General features: G+C 44.5%; 2 protein-coding genes across 2 annotated transcripts; both read right to left on the minus strand.

Annotated features, from left to right (window-relative positions):
• Nucleotides 1–9,047: 9,047 nt before the first annotated feature.
• LOC117146048 lies at nt 9,048–9,662 on the minus strand. The gene has a single exon (XM_033311988.1). The coding sequence runs from the start codon at nt 9,660–9,662 to the stop codon at nt 9,048–9,050; it is 615 nt and encodes a 204-aa protein (XP_033167879.1).
• Nucleotides 9,663–16,219: 6,557 nt separating this feature from the next.
• On the minus strand, nt 16,220–17,182 carry LOC117144078. Its single transcript, XM_033309091.1, has one exon. It carries the CDS (start codon nt 17,093–17,095, stop codon nt 16,544–16,546), a length of 552 nt encoding a protein of 183 aa, XP_033164982.1. The 5' UTR covers nt 17,096–17,182; the 3' UTR covers nt 16,220–16,543.
• Between the last annotated feature and the right edge of the window lie 236 nt (nt 17,183–17,418).

Raw genomic sequence — 17,418 nt, forward strand, 5'->3', positions numbered from 1 at the left:
CCAGCGTTAAGGAGCCCCACTCTTGTATAGTACGAGTTTATGTATGTACGTTAACGGGGATGTGTACTTGCTAGTATTACATTGAAGTTTTAATTGAATTGCGGCTGCAAGTTTTAACTGCATTCTGTGGGTAGCATCCCCTGCGTTCCGACACGCAGAAAGGTGCGAGAAAAAAGTTCGCCACAAACTTTTCAGCTCGCAAGTTTTTCACTTTTCATTTCTTGACAGCGCGTAGAGCGTGTGTTTCTTTTTAGCCCTTTTAGATGCAGTTGGCAAGTGCGGCATTCAGCCGGGCTAAGTCCGTATTCAAAATAGCTGCGCCTGCAAGTAGGCAACAATGTTTTCATTTCCGGTTACCGTACATGTGTATGTGTGCGTGTGCGGCTGTGTGAGTGTTGAAATCTGTGTCGAACACCTGTTGTTGCCATTGTTGTTGTGGCCTTATCGCCTTCTTGGCCATTTGGCTTATTTTGTGGGGCCATAAAAGTTTTGATTTCGCACGTTGCTAGCCTTTCTCAAATGATTTTCGTTCACAAAGGTTTTCGGATTTACAGGATGCATTTGCACTAAAGATGAAATCAGTGATTCGAAAATCTACAGTAAGTCTTTTCTTAGGATTGGTGATTTTATTAAAATTATATTCATATATCCAAGACTTTAACTTTTTGTTTAAACCAATGGTTTTTTGGTTGCGCTACCTTTTTCCAAACATCCCTTTCTACTTTCTTCGCTGCTATCTGTTTTGTTGCTCATGTCGCACCATTGTTGGCCTGTCGTCCTGGGTGGCATGACTCTTAAGTACCACCACCAGGTGTTTTGATTTATTGCGGCTTGGTTAAGTGCGGGCACAAACTTCATTTGGGTCCCCAGACCCAGGCAAAGTTTCCACCGAACGGACGGACCAAGGATTATAGCCAACGGCAGCTTGGAGAGCAAAAGTAAACAGCTTTAAGAGGAGCAAGCTGTGGAAAAGCTAGAAATGAGTGCTTAATATTTGTGGCAAGTTTGATGTTAATCTAACGCAAAACATTTCGAGTTGCGCCAATTAATCATATTTATCAGATCATTATTTCGGAGAGCGGGTGCTTATTTTCTAAAATTAATACTTAAGTGTCTTAAATGTTTCAAAAAGCAGAGTAAATGAAATGTTGCTCACACGTAGCTTAAATTGTAATACAGCGGCAAAGCTGAAATGAACCGAAATTAAAACCACACAAATGCAATTGCTTTCCACACATTAAACTATGTTTCAAATGTAATTTCGCAACATTCCATTCACAACTCGATTCGTTGAGGGAATCGCCGCACTCTGTTTGAATCCCATTCACACCCAATATGTGCTGATTATTTATGCCTTTTATCTGGCAAACGGCGCCAGTGCTAACCCATTTAGCCAATTTGGTTGATTTCGCACCCACTGGCCAAACACTCGAACAGCCAAATGCCCAAAATCGCTAAATCTGCCACGCCCCACAGATCCTTTGTTCATCCAATTCGGTTTGGAGGCCTCTCTCTGTGCAGAAGCTAATTACAATTACGAGCCATGGCAAGCGGCTAACTCCCCCACTTGGCAATCGAGCTCCAAAACATAGCCATGCATATTTAATTCTTCTTGCCCAGAATCCCTACTCCACCGTCTCCCCTACGCCCACGATTCTTTTGGCGCTTTGCAAGTGTAGCTTAATTTGACAAGAGGGAAGGGGGGCGTGAAAGTCGTCGGCAGTTTGGATGGCCAAAAACCATTTGGAACATGCACAATTTTGACACCATCCCAATCGGCCCCCAGTAACAAGTGCCATTCACATGGACCGGGGCGATTTCATGGGAACTCAATTAATGGAGCATGATCTTAATGGGTGCCTATTTCCACTGTCCACCACCCAGCTCCACGAGGACGAGGACATGGCCGTTGGACGGCGGGCAGCGAGGCGTACAAACACATGCCGCTCGCTAAGTGCGCCAAATCAGCAGAACTCTAATTGGAGGCGGATGCCGTTTCGTCCTTCAAAAAAAAGAAGGGATGCTGTCGGCGCTAAAAAAAAACTTATTTTAGGCGAGGGTGAAGCCAAAGCCCTCCTCCTTCCTACACCACATCCCCGATTTCCTGATCTGGTGTGCGATGAATTGGCGAGCGTTTGCCGAGCAATTAGGAGGCCAGGCGTCAATATTTCGATGGGCATGGTTTAGTTGGCCCTTGCTTCATTGGCCCGCGTGTGGCTTTGAAGTTGGTTTAGTTGTGTTGGAGCAAGGGGAAAGCTTTAAAATACTTGACATTGAGTTGTGAACTTTAAGTTCAATGGGGTATGTACATATATTTTCACCAAAGGGAAATGGCGTTAGAACTATGACCCTAATCGACGCAACCAAAAAGGCCAAATCTGAAGGACCATATCATTTACAGTTTCACAACGTAAACGAGTGCAATCTTGGGAATATTTAAATATTTATGCAGACAATTCGGGGGCAGAATGTTCAATAGCCCACGTGATTTTTACCGAGGCAGCCAAATGCAATCAGAGGCCATAAAGATGGGCCCACCTGGAGCACCAGTAGGAGCAGGGCACTCGACTCCACTCCGGGCAAACGAGGCTAATATTTCAGGGCGCGAAGCAATTGCGTTCCGTCTGTCAGGATTCGCTCGACTGTGTGTTTACTGGCAAATTTGTAGCTCGTGGCATCATCGAGCAGATGGCAGTAGGCAAAATACAATTTAAACGTGCAACCGGCGGCAAGTCCCGTGGCATGTAATAGAATCCAACTGCGACTACGATTCGAGGCCACTTTTTGCACCAGCGCCCCCGTATGCAAATGTGTTGCGTTCTGCGGAATATCTTTATACAATAATCTTATCAACGCATCGGCTGGCATGTGGCATGTGGCATGTGTGATACGGCATATGGTGCAACAGGGTTATGGGGGAGTTGGGCTGCCGAACCGCCGCAACCACTTGGCATATTGCGGCTGACAGGTTTATGATGGATTGCCAGCGAGGAGCTGCAAAGTGCTCACCACCTCGGAATTTTGCGATTCGATTTAAATACGCATTTGTGTTTATGCAAGGAATTGAGCCCTTTTTTTATCGTCAGCTTATATGGGATTGGATTCCGCAAACACACACACACAAATACTGTGATGTGTTGCCATTTGAGCTCAAAATATATTGATACTCTGGCTTTGTCTGGATGGGGCAGCTAACTTGGTTACCCAATTGAAATTCGAGCATAAGTACTAAGTACTAACCAACTTATCCAATCAAATCGAGATACTTACGTCCTGGCACACATTTTCTTTGCTAATCATTGAGTGCTTGGCAACAGCAACTCAAAAATGTGGAACTGCTCCTTGAAGGACCTTCGGATCCCCCAATTTTTTTTGTGCTGCCGCATGCTGTTTGTGTTTTGTGCTCGTTAATGAGATTTATTGCGGGCCACTGTTGCATTATATGAGAATATAATGGTGATATGGGAACATCGGGGCGGGAGCAGCGAGACAAGCAATTTAATTTTTAATTTTCCAAATGAATGCCTTCAAATTAGGCTCGTTGTTGGGGTGATTATCTGCGCAATTCACGTGAGCGGGCCTCAAATCGGATCCCATCTATTAAAGTGTACTTTCAACAGTACGGCTTTAAGCCATTGTGAAATGTTAAAGCCGTCTTAAAGGGACTTTGGCCGGGTTTTTATCGCTTTACGAGTGGTTGAGCAGACTACGGCCGCCTTCACACTTGACCGACATTCAATTACCCTGCAGACTGGCCAGGGTATCGCATGTGTTTCGAGCTCATTCACTTGGCCGGCCATTGGGCATTATTTGCCGGCCAACAGGAGGCACTTGCTCCTGTGACTGATGAAGCTGAAAAGCCTACGGAACTGGACGAAAAAGTAAAGCGCGTGTGAAAATGGAATTTCCCACCCGTAACCTTCGGCGGCTGCGGTAAACGCTGCTCATTTGGCCAGATAATTTATTTTCGCATATTAATTTTACCCGACTCGGACAAGTCGCTGGTAAATGGGAAATTTGTGATAAATGAGCGGCGCTTAAATGCCCGGGGATTCCCCCTGCGTCGCCGTCAGCTGAAGGATCTTATTATCCCGAAACGCCCATTAGAGTGTGTGCTCAAGGATATGGCACGTGTATGCATATGCGGACACATACATGTTGGTGCACTTAAATACAAATTTGGCCAAAAGAGCTACAAATCACAATACCCGACATGACCAGAGTTTTGGGAAACGATTTCCTCGAAATTTATTGCCTTAGCTTCGGCTTCGGTTAAATATATATCATTGTAATCATTTACCAAAAAATGCATTATGATATGTTATGTTCTTACACAAATCATTTATGGAAACGATTTTTAGTCTGGCTTAAAATATGGAAAAATCTATTTGACCCATATTTTTGTGAGTGCAGAGAAGTCGCCTATTTAATTGCTTTCTGGGCCTTTTTGGAGCGGATCTGTGTCGTTGAAAACAATGTGTCATATGCATCGCACAAACAAGCCGTTGACGGCTCACAAAATCGCTGAATTTATCAGGCTTACACGACGGACGAGAGCAGAAAAGTGATGGATGGCACACAGTTTGCTAATGGAGGAAATATAAAATAAATTAGTTGTGGTTCATTTCGCGCCACTTGAACTATGCTCCGTCTCACTTATCTCATTAATGGTCCTCGTTGGCTGGGCTAAATTCTTAGCTGCGTCGCAGGAAGTATGCCGCGCGCAAGATGCTTCGACATTTTCCAGCTTGATGGCGTTATTAATTTCCTCAATGGGAGGACAGCAGGAATGGCGATGGCTCCATACATTTTTGCGCATGGCTCGATTATTGAAAAATTCTTTAGTCATCGCTCCGAGAATGGCAAACTGACAACACGGCCGGAGAAAAACATCAGCACCAGAAGCGAGAACAACAGGATCTGGACCAGGTCCATCTCCTCTCTCTCCTCCCACCATTTCTCCTCCCCCTCGGCAACGAACTCGAAGGACCTGCAGGCTGCACTTGCTGTCGCCTCATGCCATTCAAGGCGGAGAACAGTTGGAAAAACATGAAAGCATGCCATCAAGGAGCGGCTGATGTAGATGGTGGGAAAAACGGGGAAAATATGACAGAGGTAGAACGATTAAAAAATAGGAGATTCAGAACAGCTTCAATCAACTGGTAAGGGTTTCATTTATGATCGTTTAAAATGATATTTAATAGGGTTTATTTATTATTAATTATTTCTATTGAATAATTACCCCTTTTGAATAGTATTAATAAGCTGTTGATATAGCATTGCATGATTGTTTATCAAGTTCTGTACCAATTCTTTTTGCTCATACGAAGTTTGGAAGTGCAAATAAAATTGCTCTTTATTGTCCGAACACTTGTACATGAAAAGTGCATTTCAAATCGCATTAGTCTACTTCTTTCCAATTTGCTAATCGAATCAGAGCAACTTTTTACCCTTAATACTTTGTAGCCATGTATGCACAGCAAACTCGTGATTTCAATTATAAAAGCTGCCGTCTGGTTATAAAATAACAAATAAAATATATTTAATCTCATTTGAGAGGGCAAACTTTCGAGTGCGCACCACATTTGTGATTTGTTTTATGGTGTGACACATTAGCGAAATTGCGCTAAATAATTCTCGGGCTATAAATTTAATGATGCATTAAGCGCGAACTGCTTAAGGCGTCGCATCCTGTAGCATCCTGTCGCGTATCCTCGTTTCCTCGCCTCCTTGCTTCCTCGTGGGTGTCGTTTCCCGAACCTCTCACCCATTCATTTGCAATCATTTGGTGGGTCGTGACTCCAGTTTTTCGCCAAACCGGAAGTTCCCGGCCGCTTGCCAACTTCCGGCGAGGCTGCGACGCGTCGTTGGGAATTTTAACATTTCAACTTGGCACATTTGGCGAATTATTCAAATTCTTGTCATTGCAGCAAAAGCAAAAAGTCCCAAAGAAGACCCCCAAAGAGAATGAAATGAACGAAATAAACTAGAGGGCAAGGCAAATAAAAAAGAAAAACGAAAGAGTCGCGTTTCTGGCTGGAATTGGCAAAGATTTATGTCAGCCAGTGCGTGCAACGTACGTATATGTATTATGTGTTACGTAAGGCGGCCTTTCCAGAGCAAATAAAATGTTTGCTCACATTTTTGTAATTTTGGATAAATTGCTCGTTTATTGTCGGGCCATGTTTTCCCAGGATTCCCGTTTAAATACGAGACTGAGAATTCAGAGACACAGAATGCCATAGGAAAAGGGAAGCGTAGGTAGGAGGAACTCAAAGTGTCGCATTGTTTTGCGTTTCCGTCGAGTGTGCTCCTTTTATTCTAGGCGCCTTTGCCTCGCTCTGAATAATTAATATTGCGCATACGACGTGTTGCTCCGGCTGCCAGTCAGCACATCCCTGGCCAACGGATGGCGTTTCACTTTATTATGCTAATCAGCGCTGACTCGACTCTGTGCATATGCAAATTGCAATATCTGCCAACGGACTACAAGCTTCCAACTTGAAGTCATTAGCCTGCTTCGAAATACCAAAACGATGCTACTGCTACGAGGATTTCTTGTCTTGAGTTGGGCATAAATTATGATTACTTACTGCCACATAAATCAAACTGACGTTGGGCAATAACAACAACTGCGACCAAGTCAGCTAATTTGTCAAATCATGAGCGCAGATTTGTGGTATTTTACCACCAAATCGGTGGAACAACATTACCATCCTGTAAATTACAAGTTATTTGTCAAACAGCCAAATTAGCGTGTGTTTTGGAAAATGTAACAGAAAATTTAATTCGATGTTTGATTTGCGAATTTTCCATTCGTTAGGCAAGACAATATGTGGGATTTGTATGGTTAAAACATATAAATGAGCTTATGAGCTTAAAACTTATTTTATAGAAATCTATAATTCATCGACCCTTTGGGATACATTGAAATCAAAATAAATTATTTTCCCCTAAGCCTAAGCTAGTAAACACTATGAGTCTGCTTTACATTTAACCCCTAACAAGGGTTGATGTCCTTTTGTCCTACTTTGTTGCAACCAAGATTGTATTGTATAGTTGATAAGATTGTAGCAATTAAGCTGCTTATTGAACGCGGGGGAAAAAGGGTTTAGTTGCCCTCAGCAGGAAGCCCTTTTAAAGCCGCAGCCACAGGACTCCTGTTGCTCAGCAGGATGCTCGGAATGGTCCGGATGCCTCTCCGGTTGGACAGCCGTTCTCCGGTCTTGGCTGCGGTTCAAGAAACTCACAAGTGACACTTGCTCGAAAGATAAATGCGAACGTAACTTTGGCCATCAAATGTTGCCAATCTACGGCGAAGCTGGAAACTACGTTCGTCGTTCCACTGCAATTCGGTGGAGTTACCTACGTCCATTCACCACTCGAGCGAACTGAGGACCGGGACCGGGACAACTACTCCCCGTCCGGATACCACGACCCTGGCTCATCATGAGCATCCATCGTGTGCACAGGAGCAACGGAGCGTCCGAGTTCGAGTCCAACTCACAGGCCGAGGAAGTCACATTTACTTACTGATTTATGGTCGCTTCCGTGCTCCGGGTTTTATCTGTTGAGTTTTTGGCGTAATCATTTCAAGTCAAAATGTTTTCAAAAGGCGACGGCACCCGGCCGGTAGAGTGGAGCTCCGTGGAGCCGGACTCCAATCCGGCAATGGGTCCTTGATAAATGACAGCAAGTTTATCTCCACATTTGCCCATAAATTCCGCACTACAAAACGGCAGTCGCCTTCGACAGGACAGGAGGTGGACCCTACTTTGCTGCCGGCCTTTAAATTATGTTTAGTGCAAAAGGCTTGCAGTTAGCATATTCAAGGCTTAAAGGGTGCGAGGGGCCGGGATCGAGGAGCTGAACCGGACAGGAAACGCCTCATATGTCAGCTTTGTCGGGAAATTGCTGCAGAATTAATGGACGATGGAATTTTCAAGTGAATGCCTTACGATGTGTGAACTTGGCCCGGGGGAAAGTTAAAGTGAGGAAAATATTAATAAATAGCTGCAGCAAAAAGGGGTTTCCTTTTTTGCATAGATGCCCTTGAGTGGGACAAACATGTTTGCCTGGCCACTCACTTATTATTTCGAGATATAAGGAAAACATCCATTGATCGCTCTGAATGGGCATCCCAAGCCTGGGGCTAAATATGGTCCGCACCCAGCTGAAAAATTGCATTTGCATTTGCTAAATAATTTACCACACATACTGGCCCCGGGGCAGTTGTAAATTGAAGACAAATGGACCCAACCTCCGTGCCCCGATAGGTTTTCAAAGAATTTTATTTCTATATTGTTGTTTTTATGGTTGCCACCCGCCCTGGGGAACTTTCAAAGTTCCAGCCATGCGAGGGCCCGATGGGCAAATGTTTTAAAACAAACACCAGACCGCTCGACTAATGACCCAAACTCAATGGCCCAGTGTGTGCTGTGTTTTCCGCCCGCTGGACGCGTTGACGTGCTGTTAATTAATATTAAACTCATTTCCACATTCTGGCATTGAAATGCCAGCAGCAATCGCCGGATGGGCGATTCCGCCTGCCCGATTCCGGTCGCGTTTCATTGAATGTTGTGCTCTGTATGTGAGTGTGTGTAATTATTTCACGGCTGTCCAGCTCCCATCTCCCATCCCATCCTCCATTGCCAACTGGCCAAATTCACTAAGCCCATTAGGAGGTGTCCTATACATACGTGTTCTGGATTACTTAATGAGAAGGCCGTATATTTCGGGCTTCCCATAATTCAGGCAAACTGTGTGTGTTTGCGTGCCATTTAAATTTAAGCGAGTTAAGTGCGCTAGTGATCCTGTTTGCATGTTGATTTGCCACATTACGCATACGACCCGTCTGACAGCGTGTCCCTAATTACAATTGATGGTGATTCGCAGTCAGATCACGCAGCCAGTGCGCCAAAACTAATTAAAATGTTTATCAACTTTGTAATTGTCACACCCTAATTGTGGCACCACGTGACTCAATTGTGACCTGACATTCAATTCAATTCGAAACGAAACAGCCTTGTTCAGTGCGAATTAAGTATTTATTCATTGACTTCCAGCAGCAGGCTGATCAGTTCCATGGGCGACTTCTTGCACCTGCTGGCATAGGCCGCCTGGCAGTCGCCGCCCCTCTTGCCAAAGTGCTCCGATGTGTGGTATTCCCGATCCGAGCTTTGTCCCAGCTGGTCCACCGAACTGGAGGGCCGCAGCACTATGTCCATGATCTCACCCAGCAGGCCGGATTCGTGGTTCAGCGGCAGTGCGGCATGCTCACAAATCAGCCGGAGGAGACAACTACGGCCGGGCAAGCCCATGTTCTCGATGATCATCACGATGCCGCGGTAAATAATCCAACGATATAATGCTCCATAGGGGGACTCCTTCTCCCTGCCCGTTATGGCCATCGGCTTGAGGTAGACCCGTGTAATCTCCGTGGAGTTGGTGGGCAGAAAGTACTCCGCCTTGAGCACATAGCCCGAGGTAACCGACTCAAAGTGCAGGTTCTCTACGGGAATACCAATGCCACCGATGAACTGCACACGCGTGGGACTCGTTGGTGGAAAGATCAGTGATCTGCTCAAGCGTTTCAGATGGCCATCGGCGGAGCACAAGTGCATCCAGCTGAGGAACGCGTATATTGCAACTTCTAGTCTCATTTTGCTTCCGTTCGGCTCGAGAATCAGCGGTGAACTGAGCCATGCGTTTTCACACCTTAACTCACTCACTTTCTTCTGGCGGCGGCTTGTTTGTCTTGGCCAAAGAGGCTTTTAAGGCCCGAAACCAGTGCAATTAGCACTTTGGTGGCAACTCACTGATCTAGTTAAACCAATTTCACTAACGACCATGAAACGGTAATAGACGGCGCCAAAGTGCAGTCCAAAGAATATTTAAGGAACTTGGATTAGCTGCCAACCATGTTTAACCATATCATCTCATTTATTCAAGCAAAAGCAGTTCAAATAAAATGAGCTTCGTATTCTGTAAATATTTACTCTATTCAAACGACTTCGACTTACGCTCTGCTTTCCTAGTCCAAAGTAATCCAACTAGTTTAAGCAACCTCACATGCAGTAAAGTAACTTAAGTAAAGTGCACAATTGCATGAACCAAAGGAAAAGGATTGCTAAACGCGTATGAGGATTGCCCGGGAATGTGTGAGCATGAGCATTGTCATTAAGACAGTAACCGGAGTGGCGGGATGATGCGGATTGGGACGGGGATTGGATGGTCTTTTACTGGAATGCGGAGCGGAAGTTATGCCCTCAACGACTTGAGTAAGTTAAGTGAATTGCCGTTGCATCGGGCGCTGCCGGGCGAAAGAAGCGGAAAATGCGGGATGAGCTCTGAAAGGGCGTAGCCCGGGACAAAACAGCTCGCCGGGATGTGAAAGCTCTTTGGTGGCGACACTGACCTGGACAGGAAAACGAGAAATGCTACGATTGAGAGACAGAGGGAGAGATTAGAGGAAAGCGAGAATCAGCACAAAAAGTACAAGAATATTCCCACTCCGCAGGGGGAAAATGGAAACGCATAAAAAGCACTGAAACTGTAGGAAAAACTAGTTGATTTCTCGATTCCCCTGACATCCTTTCTCCGTCTAGACATTGTATTGTGTTCTGGGCTATTTATTAAGCTGGCGATTTAAAGTGCGGATGACAATGCTCCAACACAGACACTAAACTTCACAGAATACATCTACATATGATCTACATATGCCAACCTGTGGGATAAATATTTCAAAGCGTCTTTGTTTCCCATTGAATTTTTTTGTCACATTTAGTTGCAGATTTTTATAATGTAAAACCTACAAAAACAAGAAATACATTTCAATTCCATTTATATGACATACGCTTGCCGATAAGTGTAATTGTACAAATCCTTTTATAATCCCGTCTTTTATTTATTTTATAGCTGCAACATTAAAGTCCATGCGAAATTCAGGAAACTGTAAACAAGTAAATGCCTTTTAAGTAAGGAAAAAGTAATTTATCCATAGTTTTTCTTACCATTTCCATTTCGGAAACTGGAGCACCGCGCAGGCAATAAAAAGTTGGACAATGCAATGCGGCAACGCGGAACTTGCAACTTGGATGGAGGCAGGTTGAGGAACCGCAACGCAGGCCACGAAACTTTCACCTGCAGCACTTTATGTGCATCGTTAGCCGCTGTAGTAGTGAACTTCGGGCCAACTAGTATGCAAAATGAAGGCAAAAGTTGCCCAAGGTGACTGGCTATCGATTGTCGTGGCAGGCCAAATCAATTATGTTGACAGACCAACACCAACACCATTCGCAGAGGTAAGCGCTTCTGTGAAACAGTTTAAATGCCACAACGTTTTGGGAGACGGGCGCACGTGTCGTATGCGTAATGAGCGACCCAAACAGAAATGCATTCATCACCGCCTGCGTGGAAGTGGGTGGTGCTGGGGGATGGGAGGTAAGAGCTGGAAGCTTGGTGCCTTTGCAAGTGTCGTCGTCTTCACATCTTGACCTCGCCGAGCCGAGCCTCGAAATTACCTCGTTAGTGCTCCAGGGCGCCGCAAATCCTTTGCCCAACCGACGAGGAGAACTCGTCTGGCAAATGAATGTGTCTTACTTATGCTTATTTAGTTTCTGGCCCAAAAGGAGCAGAACCCCAAGCTGAAGCTGGAGCTGAAGCTGCAGGATGCTGAATGGAGGGAGTGGGCGGGGGTAATGAGTTAAATTATTATGCAAACGACGGCTCCATGTCTTCAGCTTGGAAATGTGTGCTCCACATAAACAAAACACTCGAAATGTGTGCCGGGGACAAACAGAGCTCCTGAAGCCAGTAGGCAGTTGCAAGGCGAAGAAGCTGCTTTCCGGGAATCCAGGCGGCATAAATGTAGATTAGATTCGGAACGGGTGGAGGAGGAAGCAGCTCACTCAATGCAAGTGGCATCATTTGGAGCTCTTCTTGAATCCCAAGCACAGCCCACTCACACCGCCCTCTGCATCAATGCCAGCCACATTATTTATGGACTTTGCACACAATAATTGGCAAGCTTTCCGCTCCACAGCGCACTGGTCAGCAAAAGGACAGTTCGGGATCGGAAATCAGAAATGGGAATGGTATGGGAATTGGATGGTCTCCGGATGGGAATCGATGTGGGATGGGTGGTAGGATTGGGGTGGCTGGCTCTCCTGGTTTGTTGACTCCAAAATAATTGTTCTGTTTTTCGGGGCCATAAAAAGCATCGCTGAACAGGTGTATTTGGCAATCAGTTCGAATTGATGATTGTCAGGCAGCAACAGAATATCATAAAGGAAAAATATGAAAAATATATATTAAAACGACCATTAGGACATCAGCTAATTGTATTAATTATTTAATTTGAGTTTTTATGGCATTTAATATCTGAAATATGACAACGGAAGTATATCTGTATAGTATTACCTATACATGCAGGTAAATGAAATCTTCTAAAGATAAAATTTTTCAACTAAACGACAAAAACTGAGTTTAAACCAACCTTTAAACAATACTTTAAACTTTATTGGAATAGCATGGCAATGACTTTGATGTGTTCTTTAATTTGCTGTCCCCTGATATCCTTGATTTTGTCACAGGATTTCACACATGACACAATAACTTTCGAAGCGAAATCAATTTACAAGCCAAATATTTGGGCCATAACAAGGCCCCAAGCTGGCTCTAATTATGCATGGTCACCATGCGGGTCACTTACCGAATTTGAATGCAAAGCTGGTTGGGTCAAAAAGGTGTCCACGTGTCCCAGTGTCCACGTGTCCATGTGTCCACGTATCCATGTTCCCGAATCTGTGTATGCGCCTGTTTGGCACAGCTCGAATATGGGAAATGTATGCAAATGACCGGAACACAGCAAACATTCTAATCGGCAATTGTGTTTGTGTGCTTTTTTGTTGATATGGAGTTGTCTTTGCTTGTTTTGCTGATTTTAAAGGGGGGAACTTAAATTCCATGCCAAAGGATAGAGAGCCAGGTCCATAGAAATGATTCGAGGAGATGGGAATAAATGCGGATCTTTAACTCTAAAAATATGAAACTCTAAAATGAAAATAATTTAAAATTAAGGTCCTGTAAAAGAACTTGGAGTTTTGCGAAATACAGAGTCGTTTCAGTTCGCAGCCTAATTGATTTTAATTTTATGTAAAATTACACATTCCCCTGAGCTCCCTGAGTACTCCACAATAACAAGGTTACAGTCTGCCAAACTCTTATTAAAAGTTTCGGGGCTGACCAAAAGCCCTTTACTTAGTTACAGTCCCAAGGACGTGGGTGAATGTGGCTTGAAGCCCCTTAAATGAGATCAAATTGAAACACCCGGCCAGGACACGCTGGGTACTGTATTCAAATATTTAATCCACCCGGGCAGACTGCATTCACAATAAACCCACTACTCCAATCCCCAACTGCTCCACCAGACCCGCTAGCTCACCATCGGTGGCACCCACATAAAGAACAGCTGTGTCCACCGTGCAGAATTTCATGACACACCGAATGAAAAACCCAGGCTGGAGAATCTGAATTGGGATTGCGATGTGGTGGGGCAGTTGGGAGTGGGAGTGGCCATAGGAGTGGGGCTTAGGATGTCGACTCTCTGGCCTTTTCGTGTTTAATTGAGTTTGAAATAGGTGCCAGCTTCTCTGGCCTCCCAGCCGGTGGGCTCTGAAATTGGCTTAGTTGCGAGTTGCCATCGAAACAGAAAACAGGAAACCGGAATATATGGCAAGGGTTGAATGCAACTGTTTAAGTCAGAAGATGCTTTTGCTTACCAAATTTTATTCCACCATTGATGCATTGCGTCCCAAGAATTTGCGGGGCTATAAACAATAAGGAGGGACTGTAAAGTGGCTACGTTAGCCTCCTCTGCACTCAAAATTTAATCCTTAATCGGGCCAAATCCCTACCCATTCCACTAAATCCGCTTTATGTTTGCCCAGCAATCCTTTACCCCAATTCATTTATTTCAATTGTTGCCGCAGCTTCCGCTGTTTGCCGGCAAAAGGCCGTAGTCAACTATACGGCGTAATAAGCACTTTTTATTCTGGGCACATTGTGAACGCGGCAATTTTATTGTTTCCGGGGGCGTTCAGATCGGCAGTGGGTTTACTGTGGGCAAAGACCCTAGATTTTTGGCAGAAATTACGACTAAAGGGTTTAAAATGGAGCACAAAAAAGGGGTCAAAAGAAGTTGGTGGGAATCTGAATTTACAATCATAGTTTTGTAGATTTCATATAGATATTTATATTACTATCTATTTTCATTTCTTATAGTCATTTTTTCTTTATAAAGCAGATGTTCAGTTTAATATTTGTAAAGACATCTTTATTATATATATGTATACCCATTGTTTAAAACTTCAGCTTTAATTGGCCCAAGCCGCAGCTTTTCCCCAAATGGGCGTGGCTGATGGCGCGCCCGTGCTTGCGCGACTTTCAAAAGAGCCCTGAAATTCGCCTACATTCGTTTCATTTTATAACCCGAAACGAATAAAACAAAGCAAAGTTTTCAACTTTTTGTTCAGACCTTGAATGACATCGTTGTCTCCCAACTTATTTTTATGTGAACGAGAGGCAGCCGATTGAAGGTAAGCAGGTGGTGCCCGAAATTTACTTACCAAGTACTTACTTGCCTATTTCAAAAGCCATTTGAATAAACGGGCCCAAGTCGCCGAAGAAATGTAATAAAATAAGCCTCCACTTGGCAGCTGCATAAACAAATACCTGATAAAGATAGCTGGGAAAAGCGAAAAAGCGGAAAAGCGGCGGGCGCTTTGTTGGCGATTCGGGTCCATTTTCTGGACCGGGGCCACTCCGAAAAGTATTTGCATAAAATGTTGCAGCATTAGCGGCAGCCACTACACATTGGGACAATCCAGGGAATTGCCGGACCCGGTATTGCTCCGGTATTTTTTATTAAATTTTATTATTATGTTTTGCATAATTGTTGGCCTTTTTCAGTTGGCCTGAAATTAGGCGAGGTATGCCTTGGAGGACATTGCTGGCGAAAAACCCTTGGCATTCAGCCTAACTCCGAGGATACGGCCAAATACTTTTGGCAAGCTCTCGAAGTTCCTCAAGTGGAAGGCTTTGATTTAAATGTAGACAAATTCGCTTAATGCCCGCGAATCCAGCTCTTTAACAATTTCCGCTTCCCGAAGCAAAGAACTTAAATACAAGTCGAACAGCCAAAGCATATTTACAGCACCCCGGGGACCCCGGGGAAATCGGAGCCCGGATTCAGAATTCAGAGAAGACCAGCGAAAATAGCCGCCAAAGTTGCTCACAGCGCGACCGCACAGAACTCGAATGCGACAATTAATTTCAGTGAATTATGACCGCAGAGTGGAAAATGGCGCTAATGTGACGGCCTTTGCCAATTTGCTGTTTGCTCTCTGCAGTTTTTCCCGGCCACACCAGACCGACCGAAAAACACGAACAGCTGTCAGGGCATCCGTTTTTGTTGGTGGCCACGACTGTGCGACTTTGTGTCCGGCCAACTTTTTCGGGGGGAGGCACGGCGACCGCAGACCAAAATAGACAGTCGGTTCGGTGTTCGGGGCTTCTGATGATTCCCCGATTCCGTTGATTCCACTGACTCCACTGCTTCCCAGGCGTGTCGTTTGCAATATGACAGCCAGAAACCGAACGGCACAACGCTGCGTATACGCGATATGCGCGTATGCAGCGAACCTTCGAAACTGTCACAGCCACGCCAATCGGAGCTTAGAAACGGTGTCGATCTCCGCCGCCATAATTCACAGCCAAACATTTCAGCACCGCCGCTCGCACCGCTGCCTGTTCCATTGTTCGATGCCTTCCGTGTCCGGGCCCACAAAGAGGATGAAAACTGGATAGCAGCGGGAACGACGCAAAAACGCAACAAAATGGCAGACGGAAAGTACGGCAAAAACACGCGGAAGTCGCGAGCTTAGCACGCTGAAAATACTCGTAAAGTACAATGAACCGCAGATGCTGGAAGGCGGCGTACTCCTCCTGATGCCGGGATGTGGGTGAAGCCAAGTGGATTTCTGTCTTTGTGCCTACGTCCTGGAAAACGCGAAGAGGTATGCACAAAGCACTCGGGTGCAAAGTCTTCCAGAAACAGATTTTAGACAAATCAGTTGAAGAACATTGTAAGTATTTAATGTTTCTTGATGTCTCTAATTTGATATTAAATTTTAAAATATTATTTGTATTATTAAAGATATTATTTGTCATTATAGTACAAGAATTGTGTCCTTTTACTGCACATGTATAAGATAGGAACCCTTTATTATTGTATTATTGAATTGAATATTATTTGCAGTTGGAAAAGTGTTTAGCAGGTATCTCCCAGTCGGGCCTCTTCACAAGCCCTTCACTCTCACTAGCATCCTGGTTTTTCCGCTGCACTTGGCACCATTTATCCTCCGTGAGTGACACTTTCAAGAGGGACAGTTGGTGGAAATGGTGATGCTGGAGATGCGAAGATGGAATTCCCGACTCCTGCACTTTATTCCCGCTCCTAATTCGATGACAACAGTGTAGAACGCTAACCGTCGAAACCCTTGGAAAATTTAATGTTGTTCTGGTTGCAGAAATTCTTCAGATCCATGAAATTGCTATAGGGAATGTTATCCTTGGCATTCAGCATTGTGTGAACTGTATGGTTTTCATCTTCGACATGATGGAAGTCCTGGCACAATTTGCGACCCTTGCAGATGGTGAACTCGCCCTCGTCAAATAGCTTTCGCCTCATCGTAAACGTTGGTTCGGTTGTAGTTATGGATGCCATTTGTGGTTCTGACACCTTTCTTTCGGAGATGACAATCGATAAGTCGCTTAATTCAGATCGGAGCAGACTATCCGTCTCCAACTTTGCCGTTAGTGCCGCCGTATCTAATTTCTTCGCTTTTTGCGGAAATGGCGTTCCAGATCCCTTGGAACTTTTCAACCCATAATCGCGATCGCTGGTCGTGCGATCGGCATACTCGCTGGGGTTCCTATAAAAGCCAAGGCGAATGGGAAATAACTTTTCCTTGGGATTGGTCTTCTTCATGCTGGATGGATTAGTGTTTTGCAGAGTTTGAAATTTCTTGTGCATTGTGTTTGGGTATTTATGTTTTTTGTGTGAGATTGCCTTGTATTGTCTTGTAAAGCCTTGTCTTCTATTTAACTGACTTAGAGTATTTTCTAGGCCTACTAACAAGTTTAGAAAATATATACCAAAAATCAAATCTTTAATGATATCATCAATCAAATTGTGTAAAATAACACCGCCTTTTTACTTAAAAGAACAGAATTCAAAAAATTGTGCTCTGGAAATTTGGCTGATGGTTTGCGTAATAGCCAAGTTTAACCAAGTTGGTCTAATTATGTTGAAGTAAAGGCTGAATTGGGTCACAAAAGTCGACAATCTTGAAAACT

Source organism: Drosophila mauritiana, chromosome 3R (genome assembly GCF_004382145.1).
Source record: "Drosophila mauritiana strain mau12 chromosome 3R, ASM438214v1, whole genome shotgun sequence".
NCBI classification, from domain to species: domain Eukaryota; kingdom Metazoa; phylum Arthropoda; class Insecta; order Diptera; family Drosophilidae; genus Drosophila; species Drosophila mauritiana.